The following is a 24917-nucleotide window of genomic DNA, read 5'->3' as shown; positions in this document are numbered from 1 at the left end:
TGCCATTCTCCTGGTTTAGTCTTCTGGTAATGACAGATGAGGACAGGATTAAGTGTGTGTATGTATGTGTGAGCCCTGAGAGAGGTGTGTGTGTGTCTTCTGACAGAATTGAAGATCTTTTGGCTTTGATTTCTCTTCATCTATCTCTTCTGTTTCTGTGTAGTTTAAAAAAAAGTGCAACACTGCACAGACGACCGGCAAAACACCTTTGTCCAGGCAATAACTCATTAAAAGGCTGCATTATAGTTAAAATTCCACCTGTTGCTCTATTTTTGATCTTAAAAGCATGTTTCTCTTGATAATTTTTAATCAATAAAGAATGACCGTATCAGCCAACTCTTGGCACTTTCTGTTGTGATATGTAAGTCATTACCTAAGTAAGTAATTTTTGTGTTTCCTGTTAAGCATTTATCTTTTAACAATCGCACTCAATGACTGCACATAGGAATTTCAAAACTTGTGATAGTAGAACATTCGCACCTGTCTGGCTTCTCATCGACCTCATCAGAGGAGAGGAAGACCTTGCAAAGATGTTGAGACAGATTGGTGGCCCCCTCAGCCCTGATAGACTCCGTTAAACAGCAGTTGTCCGACTGTGCAACCTGCAAATGCTACAACAGCGCCAACCTTAAAGTAAAAACTTATTTTAAGGTTTGCGCTAACCCCAAGCTCACATGAATCCAAGCCCTCATGAGCTCTTGGCCCACGCCCTAGACATCCAACAGTTGGGGACCTCTCAGTGTCTGAAGTAGACCCAGCGGACCTGAGAGAAACTGAACAGAATGAGAGCCACTGGTGACTTTGCATACCTGCCCCCCCCCTCCTGCCCCATCATAAGATAAAGCTATGACGATGTAAGTCCTGATCACATCGCTCATTATTACTGGGTATGTAGATTTTTCTTCTTCTTTCGGCTTTTCCATTCAGGGGTCGCCACATCGAATCAATTGCTTCCATCTAACCCTGTCCTTCGCATCCTCTTCTCTCACACCAACTACCTTCATGTCCTCCCTCATTTTATATCCAGTAATAAAGAACAAATTGATCCTTAATTTATTCAAGTTGTTTCCTTTTTGCATAATGAGAAAGCAGTTAGAAAATCCTTAATCGCTCTCTGAAAAAAAAAAATGGCAAAAGTCTGTGAAGGCATTTGTTCATCCGTTTGAATGGCTTTTTTGCATTTTTGCTTACACTGCAAATGTTTTGGAACACATGGGCCTTGAACCAGCAACTCTCCGATCCCCAGTCCCAGACTGAGCTACTGCCGCCCTGGCAAAAAGACTGGTGCAAGTCCAAGAGCTGCTTTAATCAGAATCAGAATACTTCATCGATTCAAGCTGTTCTGCTTTAGAATGTCAAGACAAAGAAAAGGAGAGAATTTAGAATTTAAAAAAATGAGTAAAGGAATTAGGGATATATAAGAGAATAAATATAAGAATATGATCATTTAAACAGATATACACATTGAGACTGTTTGATGGCCACAGGCAGGAAAGATTTTCTATGGCCTTCAGTAGTGTGTTTAGGAAGGGTCACCCTGCTACTGAACAAAAAACTGTTCCTCAATGTTCTCTACAGTGGGTGGAACTCATGGTCCAAGATGACCCTTAACTCATTCACTGCCAGAGCTTTTTAGCAATTAATCTCCTTTGGTGGACTTTCTCTGACGCCCCCTACATTTATCTGTGTTTTCTTTCTGTTCTTGACTGTAAGGTGCTGACATGTTCGCTCGTGGAAGCGTCAACTTCTTCGCCTTCCGCTGATTTTCGATCCTCTGTTCCATAACTGGATCAGTCCTCATTAAACTAAATTCCAGGATTGGATGTCTGATTTACATTACAATTACTGTAAACTTGAAAGGATCATTCATTGTTAAGCTATTCTCGTGTATTTAGTGATCAACGTCCTTTTCCCCATGCACTGAAGGTTTGGGTGATAAAACGTAAGTCTGGAATGTCAGAGTGTTCAGATCATATAGCAGAAACCATCTAATAGATAATCTAAACGGGTAATTCTGTATTGCCTGTAGTCTCCCAAAAATAGTTAAAAAAAAAGTTCTTGGACTCTTGATTTTGGTTGACTGGATATCCTTTAGGTCAACTGTAAGAGTCCTCTGCAGTCTATTAATTTTTTTCCTTCTGTCTGTTCAATAAACCTTGTGATTTATATTTATCTTGTGCCATTTTTGAAATTAGCAAACTGTTCAATAAACCTTGTGTTTTATCTTTATCTTGTACCATTTTTGAAATTAGCAAACAGGCTATCTGGTTATCTGTGAACCGGAGAGGTCAGGTTTGCAAATCCCTGACAAAATCAAGGCCAAACTAATAAATAAATTTGTACATGTACCATGTACAAGGAGAAACATGAATGTAATTTCATCTAATCAATATGATGCAAGCTTGTTGAGCCCCACTGGATCTGCAGATATGTACTGTCTGGCATGAAACCAGAAGGCAGCCATACATAATAATCAGAAGTAACCAATTCTCCCTCCAGTGCGCACATGATGATGTTAACAGGTGTGAATGTTGAATACTGAGGCTGGTTTTAGGTGGTTCAAATGACTGGAAGGCTCCACAGCAGTTGAACTTCAGACCGTGGGGAGATTTGAATCTGATCACATATTAATACTTCAGCCCTTTTTTTTCTCCACACAGCAGTGTGGTGTCACATGTAGGATTAAATGTTAACTTGTCAGATGATGATAAAGTAGATGATCTTGGTACTAAGGCTCAGTCTTTCTCTGTCACTCTCTAAACTCATTTAGATACCAAAATGAGCAACTTTAGGCAAATCCTGAGTGAGATGGGGGAGTTTGGTGTTTTTCAGAAGTGTTTAGTGGCTGCACTATGCATCCCCAACTTTTTCACAGCTTTTGATATGATTGGACAGCTGTTTATAGGCATGAGCTTCCCTCATCACTGCAATACTGACTGGATATTGGAGAGTGCACCCAACCTGACAGAGGAGAAACAAATAAATCTCACCATCCCCATGAAGGAGGGGAAATATGAAAGCTGTAAAATGTTCATGCCTGTGGATTGGGATCTGGAAACCATTGAAACATATGGGATAAATGTCACAACAGGATGTACGAATGGATCCGATTTTGAGGTACCTAAAGGCGCCTCCAGCATTGTGACAGAGGTGAGTAACTTCTTTGTATTCCCACATGTCAACGCTGTTCCACCTAATGCTGTCTCATGGTAGTTTTTTTTATTTTTTATGATATTCACCATTTGCTTGACTAAAAACACATTTTTTATTTTTATATACAGTACTACTTTTTATATTGCTTGTCTCCAATCTTCAAAAACCTGCAATTTAGATGAATTGACCACTCCAAATTGCCTGTAGGTTTGAGTGTGCGTATGTGAGTGTTTGTCTATATGTGCCTGTATATGTGTGGTCCCTCGATGAATAAATGAATGAATGAATGAATGAATGAATGAATAATAGCGCTTGCCTGGTGTCATTGTTGTGGTGCATGTTCAGTGTCATCCAGAAGAGCATTAAAGAATCAGCTGGACTTGCTTTGGATTGGGTCAGCGCTTCTCAAATAGTGTGGCGCGCCCCCCTAGGGGTGCTCTTGTGCAATGCCGGAGGTGGGGGTATGTGGCCCTGTGGAACATGCTTTCTTTAGCTGTATTACAATAAAGTGTAATTGCACATCCACTACAGTAGTTGGCAGTGGCGATCTCATTGTCAGGTGTGCGCAGAAAGTAGTAGCTCTATGGTGCAGGGAAGGCGATATGAAGTGCAGTAAACAAACCCCTCAAGAGACAACATGAAAGTTTTTTTAACAGGGATGAAAAGAATGGTGGAGAGAGATGGAAAAAAATGAGACAAAAACAAGTCACCTGAAAGCTAAGACAAGGAACTATGAAGAAGCGTCTGTAGCGCTGGGCTTCACTGCGACGACAGACTGGTGTGTTTACGGTGTCTAAACATGCTGGTAGAGGACAGCATGAAGCCTAACAAATTGAGACATCACTTAAAGATAGTTCACCCCCCAGTCACGTTGACCAATGAGCTCTGTTAGCATCATATAAGGTGGCGTACTAAATTGCTCATTGCAAACCCCCCCCACCATAACAGAGGAGCTGAAGCATTGAGCAGGAGCTGAGAGTTCAGTATCATGCTTCAAACCTCGCTTCGAAAAGCTGATCATTGCAGAACGAGCTCATTGTAGTCATTAATCCTGACTGCCTCATTTTGATAAAAAAAGAAAGAAGAAAAAAACCCCAGAATACATTTTTTTGTTTTGTAGGTTAGTGTTTTATATCTTGTGCTCCTTGGTTAATGTTGCTGAATGGAATTTTAATTTATTATTATTAACTGATTTTATTTAATTTTATTTTTCAGTATCAAATGGTGCAATAAGTTGGTCAAAAATGTTTACAGTTTAAACAAGGGTTGTTTTTTTTTACTTAAATAATGTTAAAGAAATTCTTCTTTGTTATAAATTGAACTATATTTCTTTTTTGTTTTCTTTAATGTTAATAAGGATAAATGTTCTGCAGAGGGGCGTTTATAACAATTTTATAGACAATTGATGTTATTCATAGTTACGGTGGGGAGTGGGGGGTCGCAAATTGTTTTCTTCTTGCTATGGGGGGCGTAACAGAAAATAATTGAGAATCACTGGGTTGATTGAAGACATTTCACCTCTCATCCAAGAGGCTTCTTCAGTGCTGTCTGACTGGTCGTGAGTCCAGTTGGAGCAGAAACAACAAATGACTGAAACCACCAAGACGCCTAGTGAGACTAATTGTCTTGAAATGTCTTCAACCCACCTTAAACAAGTCCAGTCCAGGCCCACCCAAGAAGAAAATAAAAGTCCTGATTTTGTTTTTTTAGTTTAGTAATATCTTTGTTTCTGTTCTCCTTTCACCACATTGTGTTGTCAGTTCAATCTAGTATGTGACAGAAGCAACCTGATTGAAGCATCCCAGTCCATCTACATGGCAGGCCTTCTGCTGGGAGCACTGGTGTTGGGGCAGATGGCTGACAGGTACATATTCACTCCCCATACATTAGCCTGATGATCATTAACTGCTGTTTACCTTAAATTCAATGACAATTTACTACTCTGATCTAATATAGTGCTGAATTGAAACTTTTAACATTTGCCTGATTCTTCATTACAAGCCTAACATTTGATCTCTTTCTGTAGGTTCGGACGACGCTTTGTGATTCTGCTGTCGCTCTTTGTCGTAATGGTGTTTGGTTTTTGTTCTGGTTTCTCGCCCAATGTCTATGTCTACATGGCTCTAAAATTTATATCTGGCGTCGCTGCCTCGGGCATCCTTTTGAATAGCTTTGTGATAGGTAGGTTATATGTTCACAACTGAATCTTCTGTTGTTGTGTTGTTGTCTGCATTCCAAATTGTTAGTTGTTTGGGCTTTGGAATCACCTCTTCATGTACCTACTTTTGCTATTTGAGTGTTATTGTTTTTGTTTTGAATACTGCTGGCCAAATTAAAACTAAAGTACATCAAATTTACACCGAATCAGCACACCATCAGCTGCAGTTTGGTGTTAGTTCGAGTCTTTAACATTCTTATTTGTTTTCTCAACTTGTGAATTTTCCTTAAAACCCATAAAATTAACTGCTGTGGATTACCAATACCTGAGACTTCAGTGTATGATACATATTATGGAGATTGGGATAACCTTATGCCTAAACCTAACCCAAACCAGATCAGCACCAAAGTACAAAGCCATTCCCTATGTCTAAAAAAAACAACAACAAACAAAAACCCCCTTTTCTAAATATCTTACTAGTAATGATACCATTTCTGCCCTCTTTCCAGCTGGGGAGTGGTCTGATGCCTCTAAATTTGCTCTGTGCACCATTGTGTGCCATGTCTTTTTCCCTATTGGACTGATGGTGTTGTCTGGTGTTGCCTATTTGATCCGCAACTGGAGGTCCTTGCAGATAGTGCTCTTCAGCCCTCTTGTTCTTGTGGTGGGAATATTTTACTGGTCAGCAACCTCTCAGCTTAAAGTTTTAAACTACTTTTTAGCCAAGAAAGAATTTATTGTAATTATAGTCCACGAGTGTGATGATATATCTCAATCAGGTTGCTTCCAGAGTCAGCCCGTTGGCTTCTCACCCAGGGCAGAAAGGAGGAAGCGATAAAGGAGATACGGAGGGCAGCCAAGGTAAATGGTAGGAAAGTACCTGAAGAACTGCTGGACAAGGTTGGCTCCTTATTTGCTTAAAACATCAAGCACAGCAGAGGTCTGAAATAAATGCCTTCCAACTGAAAAAATATGCACTGCACTTGTACATTGCCCAGCTGGAGGTTGAGGCTGTTTCTAAAGGAGGAAGCATTTTGGACATTTTTAGAATATCGTATCTGAGGAGACGTGCTCTCATAATGAGCTCCGCCTGGTGAGTGATTTATTCTGACCAACAGAAAAACTCCATCTATTTCATTTGAACTTTATTGAAGGTATATGTATTTCCTCCACTCTCCCTGTCAGGTTTGGAACAAGTCTGATGTACTATGGACTGAGTCTGAATGTTGGCAATTTTGGTCTGAACATCTACCTGACACAGTTTATCTTCGGCGCAGTGGAAATCCCTGCACGTGTTGGTAGTCTGCTTTTTTTGCAGCATTTTGGAAGAAAAATCTATCAAACAGCGGTCCTGCTTTTTGGAGGCTGTACTTGTCTTGCCATACTTGCAGTTCCAAAAGGTACTCTGTTAAAATAAGAGGAATCCACATAGCCTACATTGTGTTCTTCATATTCATTTTAAATTTGGTTCTCATTTGTCCATTAGACCTTCCTGTTGTGGTAACAATCGTAGCTGTTGTGGGAAAATTTGCATCTACTGCAAGTTTCCAATCAGTTTATGTATATTCTGCAGAATTATACCCAACTGCACTGAGGTAAAGTAAGTAGCATACCAGAAGAAAAACATAGCCCAGGTCATTAGGATTAATTTTAGTAGAAAATGCCTTGTCTAACATTATTATATTCTATGTGTTTGCTTGTCTACACTGACAGACAGAATGGCGTAGGCTTAAATTCCGTGTTTGCTCGTGTGGCGGGCATCCTCGCTCCACTTATCAGGCTCCTGGTCATCTATCACGACATCCTTCCCATGCTGATATATGGCTCCATACCAATTGTCGCGGGGGGGTTCTGCTTATTGCTGCCAGAAACCCTTAATGTTGAACTCCAGGACCACACTAAACTCAAGTGAGTTTGTGCATCCTGTCACAGCAGAGTTCATTATTCTAAAAAAAATGCAAAGCAATTCTATGCATGAGCTCTGTTTTAAATTTCAGAGATATCGAGGACAACACTGCAGAAATGGAATCCTCCAGCAACACTGGAAAGAGCACAAAAATGTAACTTACATGTGAAGAAAACTTTTTCATATCACAAAAAAGTTCCTATTCTCAGTGCTCCTGTAAGAAGAAATCATCACAGCTACCTTAATGCATAGCTTTGACTAAATTCAACCTCGGCTTACTGTACTGTATTGTAGCGTACATTCAGCACATACATTTATGTACATGTATAATTTGCATTTTGATTGTGAAATAAGGCACACTTCTCTTGTACTTCTCTTGTCCTATGGATGTATTTATATGCATTTCAGCAGCTTTAACCTTTGTTCTGGACATAAATGGTCACACAGGCAATGTGGCTATTTTCCTCAGCCCCTGAAGTGAAAACGCAAAAGCCACTAGTCGCCAGTGTAGCTTCTCAACAAGCACATGATTAGTCCCACTAAGAAAGGACTGAAGTGGACAGAAAGCATTTTCATGCGTGTATTAACTCATGGAGTTGACAGTCCATTTAGTAGTCTAGATTTTGTACATACTGCAGCGATGATTGACAGTAACTGACATTGTGTTTTTTATTGCTGTAAGTTCAATACGTCACAGGTTTTTAATTAATTTGATTTGGAATTAAACTTTATCCTCACTCGTAAAGTCATAATTGTTTTGTCTTGCTTTTATGATTTGGGTGCAATGCCACCCCCCCCTCCCCCTTCAGTTTGATTCCCTATTTAAACAATAAAGTTTATGAGTACTTAATAATTAATCGTTGCAGGCTTAAGGAAGGTGTTATACTTGCTATGCCATTGGGACCATTCAGAAGGAGTACAGAATTCAAAATATAAAGTGACGCTATATGTGTGGCAAGGGACTGAAGGTCTGGAATTAAGTCTCTCTGAATGCAGAATCCATGTGTCCACAATTCCCACATTACTATAAAGGTGATTGGATTTCTGAGTGATATCAGGGCTATGATGTTGACCAATGTGGACTTGGATGTGGAAAAAATGAGGCATGTGGGGTTAAAATACAAATGGATATACAGATGGTTGGGACTATGAAGCAAAATCCAAAAAAAACACCCCCATGATCAGACATTGCAGGATCAAAAAGGATGACAATATACTTCCCTTTTTCCCTCTGTTTCATGACAACAGTAATTCAAACTGAGGGTTCACAGCCCATCTGCATTTAGTGTGGATGTGGAAGCATTGCAACCAAGTGAGCATAAGATGTAAAATGTTATCCTAATGAAGGTAACATAAACTGGTCCATGAATCAGTAAATAGGCTCCTCTTCTTCCAATCTGTTTTTACAAAATTTTCAATCAAATACGGTGCTGTAATGCTTTGGTTTCCCCAAAAGTAAGCAGTCAACTTGCATAAAGATAGAATAATTACAAAATACAAAAGTATGTCTCAAAATTGCCTTTTTGTAGTGAATAAAATTATTAGAACAAAAGAGCTTTGAAATCCGCCAAGAATGAATGAAAGAAAAATGAGCTGTAACCTCCTCAGAGTATTGCCAGAGAGGTTGTAAATAGAAGATATAAATCTTACTTCATGTTCTTTGATGATGCCTCTTGGCTCAGAGCAGGAAGTAGCAGGAATGAAAGGGCAGTCAGGGTGAATGAGGTCAGGCAAGCAGAATTAGACCTAATTTAATCTTCTTGTTGTTATAAAAAAAACTGTAATATTATATCACAGACGTGTTCAGAGGTGCTAAAGAATGAAACTTTAAACAATCTCGAAGAAGGAGTTGTTAAACTGGCACTTAGTTTGAATGTGCAAGCAATATGTAAAATATGAATTACCAAGTTAAAATATGTCTATGTTTATAGGTCTGTGTCGAATATTTGCGAAAAATTATGTGACGAATTACAAAAAAAAGAAGACACGAACACGTCATACCACAGAAGAAATAACCACATTAAAAGTCCACAAAAAGGAGAACAAGTCAATCAAATTATAAGAAACAAAAAGAAACCTTATTTCATAAAATAGGAAATAAAACAAAAGAAGTCCATAAATATGGTGGAACAGTGGGTAGCACTACCGCCTCACATCAAAGCAGTTCCTGGTCAGAGTCCCGCTCTCGGCAGAGTTGGCATGTTCTCTCCATCTGCGTGGGTTCTTTCAAGGCTCTGAGACTTCCTCTCACCCTCAAGGTTATTCTGGCAGAACAACCTTTTGTCAGATGGACTGACAAGAAAAATCTGTCTTACCGTCACTCAGCCAAATCCCTGAAACATGATTTTTGATTTTCTTTTCCTGAAATGCTTTGCATTGTACTGTATTCAGATTCAGAAACCTCAGATTGTTCAAGCTTTTTATTTTATTTCAGAAGATTATATATGATGATGAAACTGCAAAATAAATAGATAACTAATACTGCAGGTTGACACTTTCCCTACCCTATAATTCATTATATTGTTTTGCTTGGTGTTTTATGGCTGATATTAAAATTAAAATATTGCTGTTATTTCCTTTTACAACATAGGCCCAAAGGTATTTTCAATACTGAATGGGTTGTCCTTGGTTAAAGGTTGATTTACGAGATCACATTTATACATTCAGTTCAGACTTTCAGTTCATTTATATCTCACTCTTCACGTTGATGAGAAAGCACAGGAAACTTAGTGGCATATCAATATGAGCAGCTTTCAGCAGATCCTTAATGATATTGGGGGGTTTGGCTCGTTTCAAAAAAGGTTAATGATTGCATTGTGTGTTCCAAGCATTTTGTGCGCGTTTGATGTGATGGGACAGGTTTTTATAGGTATGAGCTTCCCTCATTACTGCAACACCAACTGGATTTTGGAGCGTGGACCCAACCTGACAGAAGAGGAACAAAAAAATCTCACCCTCCCAGTGAACGAGGATGGAAGTTTTGAAACCTGCAAAATGTTCACACCTGTGGATTGGGATCTAGAAACTATTGAAGCGTATGGAATTAACAGTACAACTGGATGCACAGATGGATGGGACTATGAGACACACAAAAGTGGTTCCAGCATTCTGACAGAGGTAAAAAAAATTATTCATAGATCATTAGATTTGATAGTTGACAGTTTGTCAGGGTCCATAAGGGTTCACTCCAGCGTCTTTCAGTTATTTATTTTTCTCTTTCCTGTTTTCAGTTTGATCTGGTTTGTGACAAAAATGGCTTGATTCAAGCAACACAGTCTGTCTACATGGCAGGTATTTTCTTTGGAGCGCTGATATTTGGGACAATTTCCGACAGGTATCGACCATCACACATCAACTCCCATGTCACACATGTTGGCTTCATCATCGTTATTGTTATCAAAACCAACAAATGTTAATAGTGTTAGGGTAATAAAAGTAAAAGAAATGACAAAATCAATACTTTCAGATATAAGATACTATCACTACTCAGAAAGGGAATCAGTCGAAGATCGATATTTAGGCAAAACTGAGTCCAGTTACAGGTAGGGTTTGTAGATAGGCCGGCAACAGTCCAGATGAGAATCCTGACAGAAACACAGAAAGATCCAGAAATCACTGTATGAATTTGAAAAAGGTCTTCTTTTCCCTTCAATATAGGTTCGGTCGACGTTGTGGGATCCTGCTGTCACTCGTCCTCCAGCTGTTGTTTGGTGTGGCCGTTGCATTCTCACCCAATATCTATGTTTATACAGTTTTCAAATTTTTCTGTGGATTTTCAAGTGTTGCCATTTTGATGAATTTGTCTGTGATGGGTAGGTCCACTTTTTCAAATTATTACTATTAATATTATTATTATATAATAAAGTATTAATAAATATTAATGTTTATTTTTAGCTCCGTGGCGCACTGGCGTTGCGCGCTGAGGTTGCCCCGCGTCATGTCCTTAGTCAGCTGGGATAGGCTCCAGCTACCCGCGAACCGCACACACGGATGAAGTGGTTAGAGAAAATGAATGAATGAATAAATGAATGTTTATTTTTTATTATTTGTACACACACACACACACACACACAGACATAAACACATACATACATACAAATAATACTACTAAATACTAGTATATAATAGGTAGTCCTCAAACTGCGAACACAATTGGTTCCAACATGCTGTTTGTCAGCTGAATTGTTCGTATGTTTGTATAAAATAATTATTGCAGGAGGCATGGTGGCGCAACGGGTCGCGCTGTCGCTGTCCAAGTCTTTTCTGTTCAGAGTTTGTATGTTCTCTCCATGTATGCATCGGTTCCCCAGCTTCCTCCCACCTCCAAAAACATCCAGTTTAGGTGAATTGGTCATGTCAAAATGCTCATAGGTGCAAGTGTGTGCATGAATGATTGTTTGTCTTTCTAAACAAGTACTACGGTAATCCCTCGTGCATTTGGGATTCAAGATCAAAAATCAACTATCGCTGATTTTTAGTAGGTAGTCTCGTGATACTGTACGTTCATTCTATCGGCTATAGTGTATATACAGTATATATATATATATATATATATATATATATATATATATATATATAAAACACATATGTAACACATATCTGTTTCACAGGAATGGAATGGACTGATCCATCCAGAGCCGCTTCTTGTACTATAGCCCTCATGACATCTTATTCTGTTGGGTTGATGGTGTTGTCCGGCATGGCATATTTAGTTCCTAACTGGAGGATCTTGCAGCTTGTGCTTGCCAGCCCTCTTGTCATTGTCCTGGTATTGTTTTACTGGTCAGCATTCTATATCCAATCATGACTTTTGACTTTTCATTATGTACTTCTTTTACTCTCAGCTTTTCCCTTCATGGGTCGCCATAGCGAATCAGTGGCTTCCAACTAACCCTGTCTTCTGCATCCTTTTCTCTCACACCAACTACCTTCATGTCCTCTTTTACTACATCCATAAACCTCCTCTTTGGTCTTCCTCCAATATATTTACTATCTCTCTTCTGGACATGTCCAACCCATCTCAGTCTGGCCTCTCTGACTTTATCTCCAAAACCTCTAACATGTGGTGTCCCTCTGATGTACTCATTCCTGATCCTATCCTTCCTGGTCACTCCCAGAGAGAACTTCAGCATCTTCATCTCTGCTACCTCCAGCTCTGTCTCCTGTCTTTTCCTCAGTGACACTGTCTCTAGGCCAAACAACATCACTGGTCTCACCACAGTTTTGTACACCTTTCCTTTTATTTTAGCTGAAACTCTTCTATCACACATCACACTGACACTTTTCTCCACCCGTTCCATCCTGCCTGTACACACTTCTTCACCGCTTTTCCACACTCTTCATTGCTCTGGACTGTTGACCCTAAATACTTAAAATCCTCCACCTTCTTGATCTCTTCTCCCTGTAACCACAACATTCCATTATGTACATTTACCTGAACATTGCCAGAAAGGCTAATAATTATTTACTATCATTACCCTGTTTTTAATAGTTTCCTCCCAGAATCAGCTCGCTGGCTCCTTACCCAAGGCAGAAAGGAGGAAGCACTAAAGGTGCTTCAGAGGGCAGCCCAGGTGAATGGGAGGACAATGCCAGAAGATAAGCTGGACAAGGTGAACAGTATTGTACACATTTTCTCAGAGAAATAACGTTTTCTTGTTTGATATGTGTATTTTTTATGAAACATATTCCTTACCCATTCAGTTAGAGATTATGGATACACCTGAAAGAAGAAGCATGTTGGACATCTTCAGACTACCATATCTGAGAAAACGAACCCTCGTAATGGGATTTAACTGGTCTGTCTTCTTTCTATCTAATAACATTTATCTAATTATGTTGTCCATGTCATAGTAATCCATTTCTAGTGCATTTCTGTGTCAGCAACATACAGCACTATAAAGTCAATGAAACCTGAACATGTCTCCTCATTTGTGTTTCCAGGTTTGCATCAAGTATTGTTTATTTTGGACTGAGCCTCAATGTTGGCAGTTTTGGCCTCAATATCTACCTCACACAGTTCATCTTTGGTGTTGTTGAAATCCCTGCAAACTTGGCCAGTTTGGTTCTAATTCAGTATTTGGGAAGGAGAATATCCCAAACAGGCTTCCAAGTTTTTGGGGGAATCGCTTGTCTTGTGGTCCTTGCTATCCCACAAGGTATTGTTGTAGGTATAACATTTGCAATAATTTATTGTTTATTTCAAATGTTTCTGAGATTTAATATTCACCCTCAGATCTTCCAGTGGTGACAACAATCATAGCAGTACTGGGCAAATTTGGAGCCAGTGCTTCTTTCAGCATCGCCTATGTTTATAGTGCAGAATTGTACCCAACTGCTGTGAGGTAAAATCACTTTTTCTTCTGCTGCTCATCATGATCATATTGAGTAAAAAGAGCTTTGAGTATGCTTTAATTCATGTCCACATATTTATCATGTGTATTTATTTATTTTTTGGTCTGCTAAGAGGGTTTTGCAAAAACTACATTAAAGATTTCCAAAAACATTTTTCAAAGCTTGGGGTAACATCCTGCCTTCCCCAGCAAGTATGTTTCATTCTTCGGAGTAGCGGTACCAGCTATTCAAAAATTTTTTTTGTGCATTTTACAATGGGAGAAAGTCACGCAGAATTCATTTCAATTTATCCGGAGCACTGCCGAGGTGCACTTCAGCAAGGCAGTCCCCCAACAACTTGCTCCTTGGGCGCACCACGAAGGAGCTGCCCGCCGCTCTACCATCACCCTCTCTCAGAGTGGAAAAAAATTTCCTATGGGGATGAATAAAGTAAAGATTTATGGACTCACTTTCAGAGAGTGTTGTTTTTGTTTCCAATTGCCACATATGTTACATAAACAAAGCATGCATAATTTACAAGCTCAGCTTCCCCTAAAATCTCAAAAATAAAATGGTCAAATATGTATTATTGTCTTCATATTTCATTGACTAGAAATGTGTTAGAGCATGTTAATATGCAAACAATTAAGTTGACAGTCTCAATTTTATCATCTTTTCGTAGCATCAGTGAATTTGTCTTGAGTAGCAGAGTATCCAGTTACTTCCTTGTGACTGTATGCGTCTCTGGGGGTGAATGGAGCAGTGGGCCGGCCTTGGCTGGCCTGGATGCTGGGCATCCGCACGATGAATAGAGCAGGATTTTACAAGTAAAGTGAAAATATGGCAACAAATTTCTTGGTATTTGCTTGGTGAAATGACATGACTTTTCATTCCTTACTGCAGAGAAAATACATCATATTTTGATGTTTCAGTTCAAAATAATTTCCACATTTGTTCAAATTTACTAGTTTCATTGAACAAATTCATGTTGTTGACTAGGTTGGTAGGCTCTGTTGGTAAAACAGAATCCCAGACAATTTTCTTGAACAGGAACAGAGGGCAGCTTTTACATATACGTAAATAAATTGACACGTTTTACAATATAAGCTTTCCCTCTTTGACAGACCAGCAGCTGCCACTGATGTACAGTATGCGTATACTAATACAGATGAACACTCTTTATATTTCAACTCCTACATTTTACCGTGTCAGCACATTTCCCCCGTGTTCTTGTAAGACATAATATGACTTCAGTCTGAAATGGTTAAAACGATAGCAATTTCAAGAATTGTTTTCATACTTGCACCTGTGTTTACGTGTTGTCTTTCCCCCTGTTTGAATTGTTTTCTATTGTCACATTTAGGACAACTATGTATTAATTGTTTGCTATCCATTATGTTTTATTCCAGGCAGAAAGGTGTGGGCCTAAACTCCATGTGTGCTCGTGTGGCCGGCATCCTTGCTCCACTAATCTGGCTCCTGGAGGTCTTCCATTATGCCATCCCCATGGTGATATATGGCATCATCCCTATTATTGCTGGGGCTCTTTGTCTGCTCTTGCCTGAAACTCTCAATGTTGAACTTCAAGACCATGCAGAGCTGATGTGAGTTGATTATAGATATTTGAAAAGTACATGTAATGAGTGGTAGTGTGTGATAATTACTCAGTGCGGAGAATCAAGATTAATTACAAAATACAACTGGTTGATTAAAAATTCTTGTTGGTAGCACTGTTTTATATAATTGTATTATTTGTCAAAGGATAGGGACATCATCATTTCTGTAATTATACCACTGGTGTTTAGTACTGACTTCACCAGGTCAGCAGTTGAATGGTGACTAGTGTCCTTCGATATTGTATTATCAGAGTTAACTATGTCGTCTTGAACGTCGGTGCTGAAGATACAAAAGATATTGTGGTCAAACCATTTTAGTTGCGATATTTGCATTAAACAAAAGTAGCATTAAGGCAATATGTTGCTTTTCTTTTTTGATTTCAGAAAACCAACGGATGGACCTAAGTGGAGCAGGGATGCTGTTGACCTAATTCTTGAAGAACACAAACTGTAGCCTGAACTGTAATCAACATTATGACAATTTCCAAGTGTCTCATTCTCTTCATTACATTTCTTGTCTCTCTGAAAGCACAAAGCTTAAATGCAAGAAATTAGAAGTATACATTTTAAAAACACAATACGGCACACAATAGTTAATAAACACAAGAAGATAAAGAAGTAAAATAGTCACAAAGATAGTCAGACACAAAACTGATAATAGGCAACACACTGATAAGAAATAAAAATAAACCTCTTACTATAAAATAGAAACAAAAAAGGAAAAGAAAACAAACAACCAAATTCTGTAAAGAAACTACTGCGTTCTTCTCTGGTCACCCCCCCAGCCTCCCTTTCACCCTGGATCTGGAGGTAGACACAGCTTTCCTGACACTCAGGTGGATACTCACCACACAAACACATCATACGGGCAGCTGAATACCTGACTGTGGCACAAAGGAGTTGAGACACTGGCTGGAGGGGGCAGAGCAACCTCTTGTCAGATTGACTAAACACACAAACTTGTCTTGCCGTCACTCAAGCAAATCCCTGAAAATTTTTTATTTTTTTTCCTGAAATGTTTTGCATTGTATTCCAAAAGTGTGAAAGTTTTCCTTTCATTAAAGATGAATAAATGTGTGTTGTTTCTTTCCTGATAATGGATTGTAGGTGAATTTAGATGTCTCCTGTAAGTATTAAATGTCTGCTTGAATATTTTTAATGAGGCACCATATAATTGCAAATTAATTAGATAACTGATAGTGTAGATTAACATTTTCTGTTCCTTGTAGCTCACTATATAGTTTTGCTTTGTGTTTTGTGGCTGGCAATAAAATATTGCTGCTCTTCCGTTTTACAACATAAGCCCAAAGGTATCTTTAGTCATGAAAGATATTCTTGACTTGCCCTGGGTTAAAGATTGATAAACAAGATCATATATTTTGATGAGAAAGCACTGCAAACTCAGTGTCATGTCAATATGAGCAGCTTTGGACAAGTTCTGAAGGAGATTGGGGAGTTCGGTCTGTTTCAGAAGCGGCTATTAATTGCATCATGTGTCCCAAGCATGTTGTGTGCTTTTGTTACATTTGGTGATATTTTTACTGGTATGAGTTTCCCTCATCACTGCAACACTGACTGGATTTTGGGGCGCGGCCCCAACCTGACAGAAGAGGAACAGAAAAATCTCACCCTACCAGTGAATGAAGATGGAAGTTTTGAAAGCTGTAAAATGTTCACACCTGTGGATTGGGATCTGGAAACCATTGAAGCGTATGGAATTAACAGTACAACTGGATGCACAGATGGATGGGACTATGATACGCTGAAAGATGGTTCAAGCACTCTGACAGAGGTAAATAAAAAATATTCATGTAATAATCAGATTGTGTAATAGATAGACCACACAATCGAAGTCGTCACTTTGAAGTATTTCTATTTTTTTTCTCTCTCTGTCCTGTTCTCAGTTTGATCTAGTGTGTGACAAAAATGTCTTCATTCGAGCATCACAGTCTGTCTACATGGCAGGTTTTTTATTTGGAGCACTAACATTTGGGGCAATTTCCGACAGGTATCGACCGTCCATTCCCATGTCATGTGTTGTCTTCATAATGTTCATTATCGTTATTCTGCATCAAACCTATAAAAAGGTTATAGTTTTAGAGCAATAAGTAAGAAAAGAAATGTTAAATAGGATACACAGAGAGATCCGATTATCGTTCTGTGGTATCGACCATCCACTCCCATGTAATGTGTTCCTTGGTAATGTTCTTTATCATTATTGTCAAATGATAGTTTTGATAACAATATGTAAGAAAATGAATGTTAAAAATGAACACTTTCAGATTTGAGATACACAGAGATCCAATTATCACTGTATGAATTTAAGCTCCTCTTCTTTCAATTTAGGTTTGGTCGCCGTCGTGGGGTCCTGCTGGCACTCTTCCTCCAACTGTTGTTTAGTCTGGCCGTTGCTTTCTCACCCAATATCTATGTGTATACAGTTTTCAGATTTTTCTGTGGGTTAGCAGTTGCTGCCATTGTTATGATTTTAACTGTGATTGGTAGGTCAAAATGTTCATTATTATTGTTGCTGTTAAGTACTTTGAACTTCATTTGCATGAGATGTCAAGTTGGTGTAGATTGGCTAAATTATTGTTGTATACTTTAATTGTAAAGGTAGACAATGTGTGTGTGTGTGTGTGTGTGTGTGTGTGTGTGTGTGTGTGTGTGTGTGTGTGTGTGTGTGTGTGTGTGTGTGTGTGTTTGCGTGTGTGTGTGTGTGTGTGTGTGTGTAGTTTCATGCTCAACATGTGAAACACATTCCTGTTTCCAGGAATGGAATGGAACGATCCATCCAAAGCTGGTTCTTGTACGATAGCCCTCATGATATCCTATTCTGTTGGGTTGATGGTGTTGTGCGGCATCGCATATTTAATTCCCAACTGGAGGACCTTGCAGCTTGTGCTTGCCAGCCCTTTTTTTGTGGTCCTGGTATTGTTTTACTGGTCAGCAGCCTACCCCATCATGATACTTGACATGCCATCATGTACAGTTAACCAAAATATTGACAGAAGGGCTGATATTTCTGATATTTATTCATTATCATTACCCTGTTTTAATAGTTTCCTCCCAGAATCAGCTCGCTGGCTCCTTACCCAAGGCAGAAAAGAGGAAGCACTAAAGTTGCTTCAGAGGGCAGCCCAGATGAATGGGAGGACAATACCAGAAGATAAGCTAGACAAGGTGAACAGTATTGTTCACAATTTCTCAAGGAAATAATCTTTTTTTGATATGTGTATGTGTGATGAAACATATTCCTTACCTGTTCAGTTAGAGATTAAGGATTCACCTGAAAGAAGAAACATGTTGGACATCTTCAGAATACCATATCTGAGAAAACGAACCCTCATACTGGGATGCATCTGGTGTGTCTTCTTTCTAAGGCTCGGTGATATTGTCAATGGCGTAATAAACCATTACTAATGCATTTCTGTGTCAAAAATAAACACCACTATAAATTTAATGAAACCTGAATATGTCTCCTCATCTGTGTTTCCAGGTTTGCGTCAAGTCTTGTGTATTATGGGCTGAGCATCAATGTTGGCAATTTTGGCCTCAATATCTACCTCACACAGTTCATCTTTGGTATTGTTGAAATCCCTGCGAACTTAAGCGGCTTGTTTCTAATTCAGGTTTCGGGAAGGAGAATAACCCAAGCAGGTTTCGAAGTTTTTGCGGGCATTGCTTGTCTTGTGATCCTTGCAATCCCAAAAGGTATGGCTGTAGGTATAACATTTGCCATAATTCATTTTTTATTAAACTTGTTTCTGAAATGTATTCTTAATCCATCAGATCTTCCAGTGGTGACAACAACCATAGCAGTACTGGGCAAATTTGGAGCCACTGCCTCTTTCAACATCGCCTTTGTTTACAGTGCAGAATTGTACCCAACTGTTGTAAGGTAATGTCATTTTTTCTTCTCCTGCTCATTATGATCAAATTGAAATAAAAAGAGCCTAGATTATGCTTTCATTCATATCCACATACAGTGGTACCTCTACTTACGAAATAAATTGGTTCTGGAAGAAATTTTGTAAGTAGAAAATTCGTAAGTAGAGACGCGTTTTCCATGCAAATGCCCTAATCCGTTCCAAGCCCACAAAATTCAGACATAAATGTTTTATAAAGCATAAAAATGTATCAAAACATGTAACAAGGGGGGACGACACCTTGCTCAAGGGCGCCTCGGCAGTGCTCCGGAGGTGAGCTGACACCTCCCACTGTCAGCTCACCTCCGGGTGTCACTTTTGGGCGGGAGCGGGAATCGAACCGCCGATCTCAGAACATTGGACGACCCGCTCTGCCGCCCACGTCTGTACTTTGCTCTGAGTGTCAAGGAAACTTTTATGGACTTACCTATTAGAGAGTGTTGCTTTTGTTGATGTTTAAAATTTAATTCCCAAATTTGACTGTGTCAGCATTTCCCCCGGGTTCTTGTAAGACATGATATCACTTTGCTCTAAAATGGTTGAAACGATTTCAAGAATTGTTTTCACACTCACACTTGCACTCTCTCTGTTGTCTTTTACCCTCTTAGAATTTTTTTTTAATTTTTATATACATATTATACATTTTACATTAATTACAATTAATTACAATTATACATTAATCTTTTACAATCCATTATGTTTTATTCTAGGCAGAAAGGTGTGGGCCTAAACTCCATGTGTGCTCGTGTGGCCGGCATCCTTGCTCCACTAATCTGGCTCCTGGAGGTCTTCCATTATGCCATCCCCATGGTGATATATGGCATCATCCCTATTATTGCTGGGGCTCTTTGTCTGCTCTTGCCTGAAACTCTCAATGTTGAACTTCAAGACCATGCAGAGCTGATGTGAGTTGATTATAGATATTTGAAAAGTACATGTAATGAGTGGTAGTGTGTGATAATTGCTCAGTGCGGAGAATCAAGATTAATTACAAAATACAACTGGTTGATTAAAAATTCTTGTTGGTAGCACTGTTTTATATAATTGTATTATTTGTCAAAGGATAGGGACATCATCATTTCTGTAATTATACCACTGGTGTTTAGTACTGACTTCACCAGGTCAGCAGTTGAATGGTGACTAGTGTCCTTCGATATTGTATTATCAGAGTTAACTATGTCGTCTTGAACATCGGTGCTGAAGATACAAAAGATATTGTGGTCAAACCATTTTAGTTGCGATATTTGCATTAAACAAAAGTAGCATTAAGGCAATATGTTGCTTTTCTTTTTTGATTTCAGAAAACCAACGGATGGACCTAAGTGGAGCAGGGATGCTGTTGACCTAATTCTTGAAGAACACAAACTGTAGCCTGAACTGTAATCAACATTATGACAATTTCCAAGTGTCTCATTCTCTTCATTACATTTCTTGTCTCTCTGAAAGCACAAAGCTTAAATGCAAGAAATTAGAAGTATACATTTTAAAAACACAAAACGGCACACAATAGTTAATAAACACAAGAAGATAAAGAAGTAAAATAGTCACAAAGATAGTCAGACACAAAACTGATAATAGGCAACACACTGATAAGAAATAAAAATAAACCTCTTACTATAAAATAGAAACAAAAAAGGAAAAGAAAACAAACAACCAAATTCTGTAAAGAAACTACTGCGTTCTTCTCTGGTCACCCCCCCAGCCTCCCTTTCACCCTGGATCTGGAGGTAGACACAGCTTTCCTGACACTCAGGTGGATACTCACCACACAAACACATCATACGGGCAGCTGAATACCTGGCTGTGGCACAAAGGAGTTGAGACACTGGCTGGAGGGGGCAGAGCAACCTCTTGTCAGATTGACTAAACACACAAACTTGTCTTGCCGTCACTCAAGCAAATCCCTGAAAATTTTTTATTTTTTTTCCTGAAATGTTTTGCATTGTATTCCAAAAGTGTGAAAGTTTTCCTTTCATTAAAGATGAATAAATGTGTGTTGTTTCTTTCCTGATAATGGATTGTAGGTGAATTTAGATGTCTCCTGTAAGTATTAAATGTCTGCTTGAATATTTTTAATGAGGCACCATATAATTGCAAATTAATTAGATAACTGATAGTGTAGATTAACATTTTCTGTTCCTTGTAGCTCACTATATAGTTTTGCTTTGTGTTTTGTGGCTGGCAATAAAATATTGCTGCTCTTCCGTTTTACAACATAAGCCCAAAGGTATCTTTAGTCATGAAAGATATTCTTGACTTGCCCTGGGTTAAAGATTGATAAACAAGATCATATATTTTGATTTGAAAGCACTGCAAACTCAGTGTCATGTCAATATGAGCAGCTTTGGACAAGTTCTGAAGGAGATTGGGGAGTTCGGTCTGTTTCAGAAGCGGCTATTAATTGCATCATGTGTCCCTGGCATGTTGTGTGCTTTTGTTACATTTGGTGATATTTTTACTGGTATGACTTTCCCTCATCACTGCAACACTGACTGGATTTTGGGGCGCGGACCCAACCTGACAGAAGAGGAACAGAAAAATCTCACCCTACCAGTGAACGAAGATGGAAGTTTTGAAAGCTGTAAAATGTTCACACCTGTGGATTGGGATCTGGAAACCATTAAAGCGTACGGAATTAACAGTACAACTGGATGCACAGATGGATGGGACTATGATACGCTGAAAGATGGTTCAAGCACTCTGACAGAGGTAAAATAAAATATTCATGTAATAATCAGATTAAAGTCGTCACTTTGAAGTATTTCTATTTTTTTTCTCTCTCTGTCCTGTTCTCAGTTTGATCTAGTGTGTGACAAAAATGTCTTCATTCGAGCATCACAGTCTGTCTACATGGCAGGTTTTTCATTTGGAGCACTAACATTCGGGGCAATTTCCGACAGGTATCGACCGTCCATTCCCATGTCATGTGTTGTCTTCATAATGTTCATTATCTTTATTCTGCATCAAACCTATAAAAAGGTTATAGTTTTAGAGCAATAAGTAAGAAAAGAAATGTTAAATAGGATACACAGAGAGATCCGATTATCGTTCTGTGGTATCGACCATCCACTCCCATGTAATGTGTTCCTTGGTAATGTTCTTTATCATTATTGTCAAATGATAGTTTTGATAACAATATGTAAGAACATGAATGTTAAAAATGAACACTTTCAGATTTGAGATACACAGAGATCCAATTATCACTGTATGAATTTAAGCTCCTCTTCTTTCAATTTAGGTTTGGTCGCCGTCGTGGGGTCCTGCTGGCACTCTTCCTCCAACTGTTGTTTAGTCTGGCCGTTGCTTTCTCACCCAATATCTATGTGTATACAGTTTTCAGATTTTTCTGTGGGTTAGCAGTTGCTTCCATTGTTATGATTTTAACTGTGATTGGTAGGTCAAAATGTTCATTATTATTGTTGCTGTTAAGTACTTTGAACTTCATTTGCATGAGATGTCAAGTTGATGTAGATTGGCTAAATTATTGTTGTATACTTTAATTGTAAAGGTAGACAATGTGTGTGTGTGTGTGTGTGTGTGTGCGTGCGTGCGTGCGTGCGTGCGTGCGTGCGTGCGTGCGTGCGTGCGTGCGTGCGTGTGTGTGTGTAGTTTCATGCTCAACATGTGAAACACATTCCTGTTTCCAGGAATGGAATGGAACGATCCATCCAAAGCTGGTTCTTGTACAATAGCCCTCATGATATCCTATTCTGTTGGGTTGATGGTGTTGTGCGGCATCGCATATTTAATTCCCAACTGGAGGACCTTGCAGCTTGTGCTTGCCAGCCCTTTTTTTGTGGTCCTGGTATTGTTTTACTGGTCAGCAGCCTACCCCATCATGATACTTGATATTCCATCATGTATTAACCAAAATATTGACAGAAGGGCTGATATTTATTCATTATCATTACCCTGTTTTAATAGTTTCCTCCCAGAATCAGCTCGCTGGCTCCTTACCCAAGGCAGAAAAGAGGAAGCACTAAAGTTGCTTCAGAGGGCAGCCCAGATTAATGGGAGGACAATACCAGAAGATAATCTAGACAAGGTGAACAGTATTGTTCACAATTTCTCAAGGAAATAATCTTTTTTTGATATGTGTATGTGTGATGAAACCTATTCCTTACCTGTTCAGTTAGAGATTACGGATTCACCTGAAAGAAGAAACATGTTGGACATCTTCAGAATACCATATCTGAGAAAACGAACCCTCATACTGGGATGCATCTGGTGTGTCTTCTTTCTAAGGCTCGGTGATATTGTCAATGGCGTAATAAACCATTACTAATGCATTTCTGTGTCAAAAATAAACACCACTATAAATTTAATGAAACCTGAATATGTCTCCTCATCTGTGTTTCCAGGTTTGCGTCAAGTCTTGTGTATTATGGGCTGAGCATCAATGTTGGCAATTTTGGCCTCAATATCTACCTCACACAGTTCACCTTTAGTGTTGTTGAAATCCCTGCGAACTTAAGCGGCTTGTTTCTAATTCAGGTTTTGGGAAGGAGAATAACCCAAGCAGGTTTCGAAGTTTTTGCGGGCATTGCTTGTCTTGTGATCCTTGCAATCCCAAAAGGTATGGCTGTAGGTATAACATTTGCCATAATTCATTTTTTATTAAACTTGTTTCTGAAATGTATTATTAATCCATCAGATCTTCCAGTGGTGACAACGACCATAGCAGTACTGGGCAAATTTGGAGCCACTGCCTCTTTCAGCATCGCCTTTGTTTACAGTGCAGAATTGTACCCAACTGTTGTAAGGTAATGTCATTCTTTTTTCTTCTGCTCATTATGATCATATTGAAATAAAAAGAGCCTAGATTATGCTTTCATTCATATCCACATACAGTGGTACCTCTACTTACGAAATAAATTGGTTCTGGAAGAAATTTCGTAAGTAGAAAATTCGTAAGTAGAGACGCGTTTTCCATGCAAATGCCCTAATCCGTTCCAAGCCCACAAAATTCAGACATAAATGTTTTATAAAGCATAAAAATGTATCAAAACATGTAACAAGGGGGGACGGCACCTTGCTCAAGGGCGCCTCGGCAGTGCTCCGGAGGTGAGCTGACACCTCCCACTGTCAGCTCACCTCCGGGTGTCACTTTTGGGTGGGAGCGGGAATTGAACCGCCGATCTCAGAACATTGGACGACCCGCTCTGCCGCCCACGTCTGTACTTTGCTCTGAGTGTCAAGGAAACTTTTATGGACTTACCTATTAGAGAGTGTTGCTTTTGTTGATGTTTAAAATTTAATTCCCAAATTTGACTGTGTCAGCATTTCCCCCGGGTTCTTGTAAGACATGATATCACTTTGCTCTAAAATGGTTGAAACGATTTCAAGAATTGTTTTCACACTCACACTTGCACTCTCTCTGTTGTCTTTTACCCTCTTTGAATTGTTTTTCTATTTTTATATACATATTATACATTTTACATTAATTACAATTAATTACAATTATACATTAATCATTTACAATCCATTATGTTTTATTCTAGGCAGAAAGGTGTGGGCCTAAACTCCATGTGTGCTCGTGTGGCCGGCATCCTCGCTCCACTAATCTGGCTCCTGGAGGTCTTCCATTATGCCATCCCCATGGTGATATATGGCATCATCCCTATTATTGCTGGGGCTCTTTGTCTGCTCTTGCCTGAAACTCTCAATGTTGAACTTCAAGACCATGCAGAGCTGATGTGAGTTGATTATAGATATTTGAAAAGTACGTGTAATGAGTGGTAGTGTGTGATGATTACTCAGTGTGGAAAATCAAGATTAATTATTCTTGATTAAAAATTCTTGTTGGCAGCCCTTTTTTATAT

At 39.0% G+C, this 24917-nt stretch overlaps 4 protein-coding genes across 5 annotated transcripts; all 4 read left to right on the top strand.

Moving 5' to 3' along the window:
• Positions 1 to 67: 67 nt before the first annotated feature.
• Positions 68 to 7949, top strand: LOC137614227 (solute carrier family 22 member 13-like). 2 transcript variants are annotated; one of them, XM_068343911.1, is made up of 10 exons: positions 68 to 3150; positions 4914 to 5017; positions 5180 to 5334; positions 5821 to 5992; positions 6091 to 6211; positions 6310 to 6404; positions 6497 to 6711; positions 6798 to 6906; positions 7025 to 7219; positions 7309 to 7949. In XM_068343911.1, the coding sequence occupies exons 1-10, from the start codon at positions 2779 to 2781 to the stop codon at positions 7373 to 7375; spliced, it is 1605 nt and encodes a 534-aa protein (XP_068200012.1). In that variant the 5' UTR covers positions 68 to 2778; the 3' UTR covers positions 7376 to 7949. The 2 variants fall into 2 exon arrangements, with proteins under 2 accessions (XP_068200012.1, XP_068200013.1); XM_068343912.1 differs by lacking the exon at positions 7309 to 7949 and having other exon boundaries at positions 6798 to 6911; positions 7025 to 7154.
• Positions 7950 to 9959: 2010 nt separating this feature from the next.
• Positions 9960 to 15158, top strand: LOC137587893 (solute carrier family 22 member 13-like). The gene is made up of 9 exons (XM_068304575.1): positions 9960 to 10334; positions 10448 to 10551; positions 10875 to 11029; positions 11828 to 11999; positions 12709 to 12829; positions 12921 to 13015; positions 13161 to 13375; positions 13453 to 13561; positions 14960 to 15158. Exons 1-9 carry the CDS (start codon positions 9960 to 9962, stop codon positions 15156 to 15158), a joined length of 1545 nt encoding a protein of 514 aa, XP_068160676.1.
• A 1425-nt stretch (positions 15159 to 16583) lies between these two features.
• On the top strand, positions 16584 to 20004 carry LOC137587892 (solute carrier family 22 member 13-like). The gene is made up of 9 exons (XM_068304574.1): positions 16584 to 16958; positions 17071 to 17174; positions 17513 to 17667; positions 17940 to 18111; positions 18229 to 18349; positions 18437 to 18531; positions 18666 to 18880; positions 18959 to 19067; positions 19806 to 20004. The coding sequence occupies exons 1-9, from the start codon at positions 16584 to 16586 to the stop codon at positions 20002 to 20004; spliced, it is 1545 nt and encodes a 514-aa protein (XP_068160675.1).
• A 1425-nt stretch (positions 20005 to 21429) lies between these two features.
• LOC137587891 (solute carrier family 22 member 13-like) lies at positions 21430 to 24795 on the top strand. The gene is made up of 9 exons (XM_068304572.1): positions 21430 to 21804; positions 21892 to 21995; positions 22334 to 22488; positions 22743 to 22914; positions 23020 to 23140; positions 23228 to 23322; positions 23457 to 23671; positions 23750 to 23858; positions 24597 to 24795. The coding sequence occupies exons 1-9, from the start codon at positions 21430 to 21432 to the stop codon at positions 24793 to 24795; spliced, it is 1545 nt and encodes a 514-aa protein (XP_068160673.1).
• Positions 24796 to 24917: the final 122 nt, after the last annotated feature.

The sequence above is a fragment of the Antennarius striatus genome, chromosome 20 (assembly GCF_040054535.1).
Source record: "Antennarius striatus isolate MH-2024 chromosome 20, ASM4005453v1, whole genome shotgun sequence".
In the NCBI taxonomy this organism is placed as follows: domain Eukaryota; kingdom Metazoa; phylum Chordata; class Actinopteri; order Lophiiformes; family Antennariidae; genus Antennarius; species Antennarius striatus.
The sequence above is the reverse complement of the archived record's forward strand: the minus strand, read 5'-3'. Positions and strand labels throughout refer to the sequence as shown.

What these genes read in the sequence shown, in the direction of transcription:
- LOC137614227 (XM_068343911.1), top strand. Translation starts at nt 2,779, where the DNA reads ATGAGCAACTTTAGGCAAATCCTGAGTGAGATGGGGGAGTTTGGTGTT. An exon ending in CATACTTGCAGTTCCAAAAG is followed by an intron (nt 6,712 to 6,797) that starts GTACTCTGTTAA and finishes TTTGTCCATTAG; the next exon opens with ACCTTCCTGTTGTGGTAACA. An exon ending in CAGGACCACACTAAACTCAA is followed by an intron (nt 7,220 to 7,308) that starts GTGAGTTTGTGC and finishes TTTAAATTTCAG; the next exon opens with AGATATCGAGGACAACACTG.
- LOC137587893 (XM_068304575.1), top strand. Translation starts at nt 9,960, where the DNA reads ATGAGCAGCTTTCAGCAGATCCTTAATGATATTGGGGGGTTTGGCTCG. An exon ending in GTTCCAGCATTCTGACAGAG is followed by an intron (nt 10,335 to 10,447) that starts GTAAAAAAAATT and finishes TCCTGTTTTCAG; the next exon opens with TTTGATCTGGTTTGTGACAA. An exon ending in CAGAAGATAAGCTGGACAAG is followed by an intron (nt 12,830 to 12,920) that starts GTGAACAGTATT and finishes TTACCCATTCAG; the next exon opens with TTAGAGATTATGGATACACC.
- LOC137587892 (XM_068304574.1), top strand. Translation starts at nt 16,584, where the DNA reads ATGAGCAGCTTTGGACAAGTTCTGAAGGAGATTGGGGAGTTCGGTCTG. An exon ending in TATGATTTTAACTGTGATTG is followed by an intron (nt 17,668 to 17,939) that starts GTAGGTCAAAAT and finishes TCCTGTTTCCAG; the next exon opens with GAATGGAATGGAACGATCCA. An exon ending in CTCATACTGGGATGCATCTG is followed by an intron (nt 18,532 to 18,665) that starts GTGTGTCTTCTT and finishes CTGTGTTTCCAG; the next exon opens with GTTTGCGTCAAGTCTTGTGT.
- LOC137587891 (XM_068304572.1), top strand. Translation starts at nt 21,430, where the DNA reads ATGAGCAGCTTTGGACAAGTTCTGAAGGAGATTGGGGAGTTCGGTCTG. An exon ending in GTCCTGGTATTGTTTTACTG is followed by an intron (nt 22,915 to 23,019) that starts GTCAGCAGCCTA and finishes CTGTTTTAATAG; the next exon opens with TTTCCTCCCAGAATCAGCTC. An exon ending in CAGAAGATAATCTAGACAAG is followed by an intron (nt 23,141 to 23,227) that starts GTGAACAGTATT and finishes TTACCTGTTCAG; the next exon opens with TTAGAGATTACGGATTCACC.